The 12760-nt window shown below is 51.6% G+C and overlaps 1 protein-coding gene across 1 annotated transcript in view; it reads right to left on the bottom strand.

Annotated features, from left to right (window-relative positions):
- Positions 1–12760, bottom strand: part of Snap47 (synaptosome associated protein 47) — a 77698-nt gene that overhangs the window by 19119 nt on the left and 45819 nt on the right. Inside the window, exons 3-6 of the mRNA XM_047537582.1 lie at positions 4919–5409; positions 4475–4563; positions 3636–3782; positions 3045–3127 (exon numbers count right to left, since the gene is read on the bottom strand). Of these exons, the coding sequence (XP_047393538.1) occupies positions 3045–3127; positions 3636–3782; positions 4475–4563; positions 4919–5409 (810 nt within the window). The remainder of the gene's footprint in view (positions 1–3044; positions 3128–3635; positions 3783–4474; positions 4564–4918; positions 5410–12760) is intronic.

The raw sequence follows: 12760 nt of genomic DNA, 5'->3' as shown, positions 1-12760 counted from the left end.
CTCCCTAGACAGTCACCTCCTCCCAGGCCACACCCTCCTCCATGTGGTCACTCACCACTCACCCCTCCTCACACTCTCTCTATAGACATCACCTCCTCGCAGTGCACACGCCTCCTCATGTGGTCACTCACCACTCACCTCCTCCTCACACTCCTCTAGGACAGTCACCTCCTCCCAGTGCCACACCTCCTCCATGTGGTCACTCACCACTCACCTCCCTCCTCACACTCCTCTAGGACAGTCACCTCCTCCCAGTGCCCACACGCCTCCTCCATGTGGTCACTCACCACTCACCTCCTCCTCACACTCCTCTAGGACACTCACCTCCTCCCAGTGCCACACGCCTCCTCCATGTGGTCACTCACCACTCACCTCCTCCTCACACTCCTCTAGGACACTCACCTCCTCCCAGTGCCACACGCCTCCTCCATGTGGTCACTCACCACTCACCCTCCTCCTCACACTCCTCTAGGACACTCACCTCCTCCCAGTGCCCACGCCTCCTCCATGTGGTCACTCACAACTCACTCCTCCTCACACTCCTCTAGGACACTCACCTCCTCCTAGTGTAACCACTCCTCCATGTGGTCACTCACCATCACCTCCTCCTCACACTCCTCTAGGAGAGTCACCTCCTCCTAGTGCCACACGCCTCCTCCATGTGGTCACTCACCACTCACCTCCTCCTCACACTCCTCTAGGAGAGTCACCTCCTCCCAGTGCCACAAGCCTCCTCCATGTGGTCACTCACCACTCACCTCCTCCTCACACTCCTCTAGGACAGTCACCTCCTCACAGTGCCACACGCCTCCTCCATGTGGTCACTCACCACTCACCTCCTCCTCACACTCCTCTAGGACAGTCACCTCCTCCAGTGCCACACGCCTCCTCCATGTGGTCACTCACCACTCACCTCCTCCTCACACTCCTCTAGGACAGTCACCTCCTCCAGTGCCACACGCCTCCTCCATGTGGTCACTCACCACTCACCTCCTCCTCACACTCCTCTAGGAGAGTCACCTCCTCCCAGTGCCACACGCCTCCTCCATGTGGTCACTCACCACTCACCTCCTCCTCACACTCCTCTAGGACAGTCACCTCCTCCCAGTGCCACACGCCTCCTCCATGTGGTCACTCACCACTCACCTCCTCCTCACACTCCTCTAGGACAGTCACCTCCTCCCCGTGCCACACGCCTCCTCCATGTGGTCACTCACCACTCACCTCCTGCTCACACTCCTCTAGGACAGTCACCTCCTCCCTGTGCCACACGCCTCCTCCATGTGGTCACTCACCACTCACCTCCTCCTCACACTCCTCTAGGAGAGTCACCTACTCCCAGTGCCACACGCCTCCTACATGTAGGTCACCACCACTCACCCCTCCTCACACTCCTCTAGGACAGTCACCTCCTCCTAGGGCCACACGCCTCCTCCATGTGGTCACTCACCACTCACCTCCTCCTCACACTCCTCTAGCAGAGTCACCTCCTCCTAGTGTCACACACCTCCTCCATGTGGTCACTCACCACTCACCTCCTCCTCACACTCCTCTAGGACAGTCACCTCCTCCAAGCGCCACACGCCTCCTCCATGTGGTCACTCACCACTCACCTCCTCCTCACACTCCTCTAGGAGAGTCATCTCCTCCCAGTGCCACACGCCTCCTCCATGAGGTCACTCACCACTCACCTCCTCCTCACACTCCTCTAGGACAGTCACCTCCTCCCAGTGCCACACGCCTCCTCCATGTGGTCACTCACCACTCACCTCCTCCTCACACTCCTCTAGGACAGTCACCTCCTCCCAGTGCTGCACGCCTCCTCCATGTGGTCACTCACCACTCACCTCCTCCTCACACTCCTCTAGGAGAGTCACCATTTCCCAGTGCCACACGCCTCCTCCATGTGGTCACTCACCACTCACCTCCTCCTCACACTCCTCTAGCAGAGTCACCTCCTCCAGTGCCACACGCCTCCTCCATGTGGTCACTCACCACTCACCTCCTCCTCACACTCCTCTAGGAGAGTCACCTCCTCCCAGTGCCACACGCCTCCTCCATGTGGTCACTCACCACTCACCTCCTCCTCACACTCCCTAGGACAGTCACCTCCTCCCAGTGCCGCACGCCTCCTCCATGTGGTCACTCACCACTCACCTCCTCCTCACACTCCTCTAGGAGAGTCACCTCCTCCCAGTGCCACACGCCTCCTCCATGTGGTCACTCACCACTCACCTCCTCCTCACACTCCTCTAGGACAGTCACCTCCTCCCAGTGCCGCACGCCTCCTCCATGTGGTCACTCACCATCACCTCCTCCTCACACTCCTCTAGGAGAGTCACCTCCTCCCAGTGCCACACGCCTCCTCCATGTGGTCACTCACCACTCACCTCCTCCTCACACTCCTCTAGGACACTCACCTCCTCCCAGTGCCAACCGTGCTCCTCCATGTGGTCACTCACCACTCACCTCCTCCTCACACTCCTCTAGGACACTCACCTCCTCCCAGTGCCACACGCCTCCTCCATGTGGTCACTCACCACTCACCTCCTCCTCACACTCCTCTAGGACACTCACCTCCTCCCAGTGCCACACGTGTCCTCCATGTGGTCACTCACCACTCACCTCCTCCTCACACTCCTCTAGGACACTCACCTCCTCCCTGTGTCACACGCCTCCTCCATGTGGTCACTCACCGGTCACCTCCTCCTCACACTCCTCTAGGAGAGTCACCTCCTCCTAGTGCCACACGCCTCCTCCATGTGGTCACTCACCACTCACCTCCTCCTCACACTCCTCTAGGACAGTCACCTCCTCCCAGTGCCACAAGCCTCCTCCATGTGGTCACTCACCACTCACCTCCTCCTCACACTCCTCTAGGACAGTCACCTCCTCACAGTGCCACACGCGTCCTCCATGTGGTCACTCACCACTCACCTCCTCCTCACACTCCTCTAGGACAGTCACCTCCTCCAGTGTCACACGCCTCCTCCATGTGGTCACTCACCACTCACCTCCTCCTCACACTCCTCTAGGACACTCACCTCCTCCCAGTGCCACACGCCTCCTCCATGTGGTCACTCACCATCACCTCCTCCTCACACTCCTCTAGGAGAGTCACCTCCTCCTAGTGCCACACGCCTCCTCCATGTGGTCACTCACCATCACCTCCTCCTCACACTCCTCTAGGAGAGTCACCTCCTCCCAGTGCTGCACGCCTCCTCCATGTGGTCACTCACCACTCACCTCCTCCTCACACTCCTCTAGGAGAGTCACCTCTTCCCAGTGCCACACGCCTCCTCCATGTGGTCACTCACCACTCACCTCCTCCTCACACTCCTCTAGGAGAGTCACCATTTCCCAGTGCCACACGCCTCCTCCATGTGGTCACTCACCACTCACCTCCTCCTCACACTCCTCTAGGACAGTCACCTCCTCCCAGTGCCACACGCCTCCTCCATGTGGTCACTCACCACTCACCTCCTCCTCACACTCCTCTAGGACAGTCACCTCCTCCCAGTGTCACACGCCTCCTCCATGTGGTCACTCACCACTCACCTCCTCCTCACACTCCTCTAGGAGAGTCACCTCCTCCAGTGTCACACGTCTACTCCATGTGGTCACTCACCACTCACCTCCTCCTCACACTCCTCTAGGACAGTCCACACGTGCGTTCCTCCGCTGGACCCTGCCTTTGTCTCCAGTTTACTCTTGCTGTACACCACCGCACCGCAGAGCACCTGGAGAATCCTGGAAACTCCTATCTCTGCCGTGTTTTCAACCTTGGAGATCACAGACCAGTGGAAGCCTACCTGGACTACGGCTGGGCAGAGACCCTGCCCAGGGCCAGGGCGGCTGGGATGCTGGGGGACTGGTGGTGTGGGGAGGGAGGCCCTTGGGGACAGGTGGCTTACCCAGGTTAGCTCTGGGAGTGCTCGACCCCGATCAGTCAGAGGGCAAGGGTTGTGGACGGCCGACCTGTAGCCTGGTATTCATGACCTGCTCTGCAGCGCCCCTTCCTGTGCCAGGTGTGTACGGCCTACGTACTAATGGGTCCCGTGTTCAGGGCCTTGCTCCTTGGTGTGATGTTGCCAGTGCTGGGACCTCTAAAGGGTGGAGCCCAGTGGGAAGTCCTCACGTGCTGGGGTGCTGCTCTCAGAAGAGATTTAGCATCCCTACGGGATCCCAGGTAGTTCCTGAAAGATGGCGTTCTTACAGAACAAGCTTGCCTTCCCAGTCTCCCTGGCTTCCTGTCCTGCCGTATGAGCTCTGCCTCTTGCACATGCTCCTGTTACAGCATCATCTGCAATGAGGCCTTCATCCCCGTCCCAGGGGCTGCCCAAGTTTGTAATTTAAGTCTCTCAACCTATAAGATAAATGACCTTCTTTTCTTTATAAGGTTTCCAGTTTCTAGTATTTTGTTTTAAGAAGACATTCACATGTGAACGACACATATAGTCACTATGATAAATACCTGAGTCAACTTATAAAGAAACAAGGTTAATTTGGCACGCAGTTCTAGAGGTTCCCAGTCTGAGGTCAGGCAATCCCAGCGTGTCAGACCTGTGGTGAGGCAGCGTATCATGACACGGGGGAGTAAAACCAGCACCTCATCACAAGGCAGGAAGCAGAAGAGACAGGAAGGGCTGGGCCCCACAAGCTCCCTCAAGGGCATGTCCCGAGTGACCTCAGGACCTTCCATCAGGCCCCCCTCCTGAAAGTGCCGTCACCTTTCCCTGTGCCGTCGGGGAACTAAGCCTTCACTGACCACAGGGGCTCTGGGGCAGGGCCGACTTCCCAACTGCAGCACTGACCAGTGTCGAGCTGCACGTGTCTCCACGCACACGAGGCAGCCCAGCAGTCGGAGAGGAACTGCTTTTATGTCTAAGCAGAGGGGCTGCCAGGCTCGGCCACTCACCTGCGCGCCAGGAGGAGCAGCGCCTCTCTGTGGGGGAAGATGCTCCTGTGCTCCTGAGCCCAGCGGCCGCTGGCAGCCGCTCAACCTTCTTGCCGAACTGTACTTCTAAGATGGGAATGACCTCTGGCATCTTGGCGGATATCACGCGATAGGCCACATCCGGCCTCCCAATGAACCGCTGGCGAACGCTGATTTCGTAAGGCGAGTGGACCCTGATGTCATCCACGTCTTCCCTCTCAAACCTGTGGAGGAGCGCAGCGCTGGAGTCCCGGATCTCCAACCCAGAAGCCAGCACGGCCAGCCCTCCTGGCCTAACGTGAAGCTCTGGGCCTTGGGAAACGACAGCAGGGACCTTGATCAAGACCCTGTCCTTTCCAGACGGCTCACTGCCAGCCCCAGAGGCGCTGTCCCCACGCTTCACTTCTGCTGGCATCTTCCAAAGCTTGGCGCTGAAAGGCCACCATGAAGGCGATTCCAGTTCTGTCAGCAATCTGAAAGAGTAAGGAACACAGACACCTGCATCCTCCGCTTTCAGAGAGTGGAGACTCTTGTTCGCTGGAAGACTGCTTTGACCTTTACTGTCACCATTAATGTTCCCACAAGCACCTGCAAAGCAGAAAGTGCAGGGTTGTTCCTCTGTCGTTGACGAGGGAAGCCCAAGGTTCAGGGCAGTGAGGACACCTGCCTAGAGGTGCCCAGCTGATCCGCAGTGAAGACATGGCGAACAGGCACAGCGAACTATGATATTTCTCTTTCCATAATAGGCTGCCTTGACCTGAGGACTCTTGGCTCAATATCAATCCTGATCGCAATGTCCAGAGAGCTAGGATAACTCTGCAGTGTGGACAGTCTGCACTGTTCAATGCACTGGGAGCCATCTATGGCTACTGAGCCCCTGAAATGCAGCCATTGCAACTGGGGCACTGAATTCTTAAGTCAATTCTAAGTTAGTGGCACCAGATTGGACAGCCAGACTATTAGTCTGTATTAGTCAGGTATTAGTACCACTAATACCACTAAGAAATATCTCTAAAGGGTCCAGAGAAGAGAGAAAACTGAAAGCAGGAAAGAAAAACAAAGATCCAATGGAACAAGAGGGAAGCAGAGTGAGACAAACTGAGCCATATTAGTATTCATACTAAACACAGTCCGGCCAAATACGCGAAGAAAAGGCAGGCTGTCACCCCAAGAAAGAAACAAGATCCGGCTCAGCGTACTGTGTGTGGACGCACAGGCAGAGCGAAGCCAAGGGTCCAGAGTCACGTACAAGCACAGGAGTGTGGGCGGGGCTGCGGCGCAGGGGGAGCACCTGGGCGGTGAGGCGCTGGGCTCACGCCTCAGCCCCGACATGGAGGAACGGATGAAGTAAAGGTCTGTCGACGAGGAGAACTAGGAAGGATTTCTAAGAAGTAAAGGAGTGCTAGTCACTAAGGTGAAGAGGGCGCTGCATGGTAGGAGAGCCTACCAACAGGAAGACTCACGTTAGGCGTGTGTGCATTCAACAGAACTTCAGAATCAGTCAAGCAGAAGCACTGACGAAACCAGCAGAAGGAACAATCACTACTGCGGATACACTTTTAAACCGGTAAAGTGTCTCTGGATTTAATCCCCAGTACCAAAAAAAATTTAATTCATTAATTTAATTAGATTAAAAAATAAAAGGTTTGAAAGGACACAAAGAGGAAGAGAAGAGGGATGTCTTGTCAGCTTACTGAGACCCTGTCTCAAAATAAAAAAATAAAGACAGAAAGGGCTGGGAACGTAGCTCAGTGGTACAGCCCACCTGGATTCAATCCCTAGTATCTGCACCCCCCAAAATTACTTTGTCCACCAAGAGATGAAACAAGAAATCAATACCTAAATAATAACCTCAAAATCCTCAAATATTTGGAAATTAAACACATGCTGAAGTAATACAGGATTCCAAAAAAGGAAAAAGGAAATTAGAACATATTGAAAGTCAATTAAAACAAAAAATAGAATAACAAAAACTGGTCGGAAAGCCAAGAGAGAAGCCACTAGACAGAAGACAACAGCTCTCAGTGCATACAAGAAAACTTCCCAGAAAGGTTAAAATCAGTGGCTAAGCTTCTATTTCAAAAAGTTTCAAAACAAAGGACAAACTAAATTCAAGTGAGTAGAAAAAAGAAATGCAGAAATCAATGAAATTGAAAACAGAAAAAATGAAACACTGACAAAATCAAATTCAGTTCTTTGAAGGCATTTAAAAAAATTAATAACCACTAACAAGAAATGAACAAGGAAAAAAAGGGAAAATGCAAATGACCAATATTGGGACTGAAAAGGAGAGAAAGGTTACCATAGATCTTGAAAGGCTTGTGGATCTTATTCTCAACACCAACAAATCAACAACTTAAATGAATGGAAACACTTGAAAAATCTAACCTTCTGCAACCAAAGCAAGAAAAAAAATCAAGAATATGAATTACATCTGTAATTCTTGCAACTCAGGTGGCTGAGGCAGGAGGCCAGCCTGGACACCTCAGCAAGACCTGCCTCAAAATAAAAAGAGCTAGGGACATGGCTTAGTGGGAGAGTGCCCCTGGGTTTCCTCCCCATGCTGCCACACAGAAAGGAAATGAATAGCTTTACAGAGAAATCAAATCTGTAATTAAAGATCTTGTCACGAGAAAACTATGATCCAGGAGGTTTTGTCATGGGAGAAGAGGCATCTCCTGAGAAGTCTCCGAGGAATTCCCAGAGGAGGAACTTGACTCAGGGCCAGTGGGGTTCCTTAAAAAAAAAAAAAAAAAAAAAATATATATAGATATATATATATACACACACACACACACACACATATTTAGTTGTCAATGGACCTTTATTTCTTATTTATATGTGGTGCTGAGACTCGAACCCAGCGCATCATGTGTGCTAGGCAAGTGCTCCGCCACTGAGCCACTGCCCCAGGCCGTCCAGTGGGGTTCTTGGCACAGTGTGGAAAGGAGTTGCAGAACGTGCCAGTCCAAAGCACAGACGGAGGCTTGTTTAGGAAAGCAGATGTTCAAGGAAGAGACGCCTTTGGGCAAAGCAAGGAACGTGCACCAGAGGGAGAAAGCAGGCTCTGCAGAGGGAGAGACAGCAACCTCTGGTGGAACGAATGCTCGGACTGACAGGGGCTGGTGCTCAGGGCTGGACGAGAGCGGGGCAGGTGGAGCTGCAGAGCTTCATGCCAGTGGCTCTGCCTGGTCCACAAGGGTATGGGCCGAGGGCGTGTTGCTGGAGACTTACCACTGGGCTTTCCATATCCCAAGGGCTCACAGGTGTTTCCTTTAAGACTCAGTACCTCTCTACGTACCCTAAAATCCCTATCTCAGTTTCACTGAGAATTCACTGGGTGAATTCTGTCAAATATTAAGAAAGAAATAATACCAACCATGTAAAAAATAGTATGAGAGTAAGTGCTTTGCCTTCATGTCAGGACCACGTAACTCTCATGCCAAACCAGTGAGACGTTACACGAAGGTGACACGTGACACCTGGGGTGGGAGGGATCTCCCGGTGCAGAGGGACTTCTACTTGGTCTTTCAGCCTCCTGGCACATCCTGAAGAGAATGTAAGGAGGAGTCATATTTAGCAGAGGAAGAAACTATCGAAAAGCGAAAGGGCTTGAAGGAGGCACATTCCCAGAGCAGAATCTGGCTGTTTCAAGAGTGGGAGGTGCTTTTTGGGGGTCCTCTGGTTGTTTTTGTAGAGGGACGTTTTTGAGGAGGGGTCTGGGAAGGTGGGAGGGGATGGGGTCACCCTGGCACCACCCTGGGCTCACACGACGGTTCTGGTGGCCTGGCCCTTCTATGGCTCTGTGGGTGGAGGCCATCTGCACTCTGGTCAGCAGATGGTCTGGAATGCACTGATAACTCTAGGTTTCTTAAAATATCGTACCTTTGCCAGGCATGGGTGCATTCCTGTGAACCCAACAGCTCAGGAGTCCGAGGAAAGAGGATCGCAAGTTCAAAGTCAGCCTCGGCAACTCAGCGAGGCCCTAAGCAACTCAGCAAGACCCTGTCTTTAAAAATAAAAAGGGTTGGGAATGTGGCTCAGAGGTCAGGGGTCCCTGGGCTCAATGTCCAGTATCAAAAAAACAAAACAAAAATCCCCCAAAAAACATTGCATTTTCCTTTGTTAAATCTGTTTAAAAGTACGTGTGTTAGTACACTGCACAGGCAAACTGAAAGTGCACAGGACCGTTTTCATAAGTGAGTGAATTCAGAGTCACTTTAAGGTCTACATATTGCTTTGAAAGTTTGAGAGTGGCAAGCCAGGAAGGACAGGCCTGGGGAGTACAGCGGGAGCACAGTTATCACAGGCTTTCAGAGCCAAAGCTGCAGTCTCTTTCTCCTTCCCTTTTGTTTCTTTTCCATTCTACCTCCTTACCAACAGGTTTTATAACACAGAAGCAAAATTCCTCATGAAAACATCGGCAACTCACATCTGACGTGTTAGGGGACAGACAGACGAGGATGGTGGGAACACGCGAGAACGATCCTCGACCACGGGCCTGCCGTGTGCCCCACACCTTCCGTGCCCGCACCCTGCCCGGCCTGCGTGGACACGGTGTGTCGCCTTCCTCAGCAAGCCGAGGCAGGGCAAAGGTCAGGCAGTCGGTGCAGGCAGGAAGGATGGGGTCCAGAGAAACAACACACTTGTAACGGGCAACCTCTGCACCCCAGATCTGTCACCCACACAGGAAGAAAGAAAGACAGTGACTAAGAGAGGGCAAGTAAACCCCTCCCACGGACTTCAGCTCCGAAGCCCCACTTCTCTCCAGAGAAGCCTGTCTACATCCCTTTCTTAAACAGAACTTGCTCCCTACACTTGCCTCAGCGTCTCTCCAGTGTGTGATCTTGAACGAGAACAGGTTCCCTCTCAGCAACAGACTTCACCAGTGATATATAAGATGTAATAAAACTTGAGGAAGTGGTATTCAACTCAGGAAGATGCAGTTGGAAATTAATCCGTGTCATTCATCTTCCAGGAGAGAAACAGAAGGATAACTCTATGATCACCACAACAGATGGAGAAATAACCTGAAGAACTTCATCACTCAACCATGTTAAAACTTCAGCAAGCTAGAAAGAAGAAAATTATCCAGTTGGATAAAGATTGTCCTATAGAAAAAATATGTCTCCCTCTCCTCCTCCTCCTCCCTTTCTGTTTTGTTTCTTCAATAAAATTTACATCCCGCTCTTGCCTCGGCATTTCTCCGGTGTTTATTGGACACCCAGGGGAGCAAGGACCCGACCCTGATTTTCAAGACCAGTTCCAGAGGGCCTCTTCCCCCACCTCGCTGCATGTGTCTCTTCATCTGCACCCTTTGTAATATCTTTATGATAAACCAGTAACTATAAGGAAGTATTTCCCTCTGCTCTGTGAACCACTTGAGCAAATTAATGCAATCCAAGGGGTGGTCATAGGGATCCCAATTTATTGCCGATTTATTGTGTTAGAAGCACAGTTAGGATAGCCTGGCTGGATCTCAGGTGGGGCTACCCTGCGGACTGACCTGTCAATCTGTGGGAGCTATCTGCAGACAGACAGACAGTCAAACTGAATTGAATCAGAGGGACACTCAGGTGGAGTTCACTATGGACCTGACTGCTTGCCGGGCAGGGTGGAGGGGCAAGCACCACATCTGGTTTCAGAAGCACTCTGTACTGTGATGTAAGAGTATAGGAGAAACTGAGTCTGTTTTATCACTCTAGTGTTGGATTCCACGGATGAAGACTTACAAAGAAGCCAATAGGAATGTCCAAAGAATGAAGGAAACCATGTCAAAAAGATCCAAGGTGAGCATGGTGATGATTTGTTAAAGAAAACTACCAATAAGGAGATAGAAATTTATATTAAAAGAACCAAATGGGCCAGATGCAGTGGCACATGCCTGTAATCCCAGCAGCTCGGAGACTGAAGCAGAGGATTGCAAGTTCAAAGCCAGCCTCAAAACTTAGTGAGGACCTAAGCCACTCAGTGAGACCCTGTCTCTAAATAAATATAAAAAGGACTGAGGATGTGGCTCAGTGGTAGAGTGTCCCCTGATTCATCTTCAGTAGCGCACACACACTCACAGAGAGAGAACCAAATGGAAATTCTCAAAGTAAAATAACAGAAATGAAAACTTCATGAAAGAGGATGAATCTGTATCTGCAATCACAAAGAATCAGAATTTGAAGACAGACATACAGCCTGAAGATCAGGAAAGAGGGGAAAGGATGAAAATTTCAGGTCCTGGGGATCTGTGGAACCCATTAAGAACATCACCAAGTCACCTACGTTGGTGTGGGAAGAAAGGAGAGAGAGGCTCAGAGAGAACCGGCACAGTGAAGTATCAAAACTACCCACATTTCATGAGAAGGACAGGCTAAATACCCAAGAATCCGAGCCAACCGCTAGCCAAGTGACCACAGAGATGCACACCTGCCCTAGTGAGCCAGAGCCAAGGAGAGCAGCTGATGGACATCCCCACACAACAGTCCAGAGGACCAGCTCCCCTCCCAGAGTCCCGGGTCCGAAGACCAGATGAAATGCAGATTTAGATGAATACAGAGTCTTGTAATATAATACCCCAGCCATCTAGGACACAATGGAATATCGCTTGTCGTATCAAGAACTAGGAAATTCTAGCTGGGTGCAGTGGGGCACACCCGTAATCCTAGCAGCTTGGGAGGCTGAGGCAGGAGGACCACAAGTTCAAAGCCAGCCTCAGCAATTTAGCAAGGCCCAAGCAACTCAGTGAGACCCTATCTCAAGATAAAACATTAAAAGGGTTGGGGATGTAGCTCAGGAGTCAAGCACCCCTGGGTTCAATCCCCAGTACCACAAAAGAAAAGGAATCAGGAATAAACTTAATTTAATCAAGGCGAGAAAGACTTGTGTACTGAAACTGTAAAACACTGATGAACAATGTTAAAAAACATAATGGAAGACATCCCATCTTCATGGAGTGGGAGACTAACTACACATTTGTTAAAATGTGCACAATTCCCAAAGCATTACAGATTTGATCTCATTAAAATACCAATTTTTAAAAGAGATAATTCTAAAACTCATATGGAACCACAAAAGACCCAACACAACCTTGAGACACAAGAACAAAATTAGAAACACCACACGTCCTCATTTCAACTACATTATAATCAAAAGAGCATGTCACTGACATGAAAGCAACTATACAGACATATAGAACAGCATGCAGACTCTTCTGCCCTGAGCCCACTCAAAACTGGGGGCTCTTCCGGTCACTTGGAGATGGACCAGAGCAGCGTGGACTACGATGCCTCCACACCCGAGGTGCCCACCTCGCACCGTGGCTCTGTCTTGGTCACACCCCTCCCGTGGCTGCCCAGCTCTGGGCCCCTTCTCTTTTGAGAAGTCTGTCTGTACCCATTTATTTTCTTTTTTTTTCTATCCCTTTCTTAAAACTTAGCAGAGATATCTAAATGTGCCTCACACTGAGGCAAATGTAGAGGAACCTAGGTGGCCAGGGAAGACGGCAGTGGGCAGGGAGAGGACCTTCTAATGAGGTCAACTTCCAGGGTGATGAAAAGGCTCGTGGACACAAGGGGGGACCCATCAGACAGACACTTGTGTGCTCATGTTCCTAAGTGGGGGATCCAACAGAAAAACCAGGACAGACGCATGGACACAGGGGCACCAATCAATCACAGTGGGGAGAGCGTGGGCAGGGGAGGAGGTGAGGGCAGGAGGAAGTTCCAGAGACCACAAAGAGAACAGGCCAAAACTGCCCCCGACTCCTGACGCCAGGGCCCTTCTCTTTGGAGACTTCTGTGTCCATCGCTTTACAATCAACCTGCTGCTTGCTCG

The sequence above is a fragment of the Sciurus carolinensis genome, unplaced genomic scaffold, assembly GCF_902686445.1.
Source record: "Sciurus carolinensis unplaced genomic scaffold, mSciCar1.2, whole genome shotgun sequence".
NCBI classification, from domain to species: Eukaryota; Metazoa; Chordata; class Mammalia; order Rodentia; family Sciuridae; genus Sciurus; species Sciurus carolinensis.
This window is presented reverse-complemented; position numbering and strand designations above follow the sequence as displayed.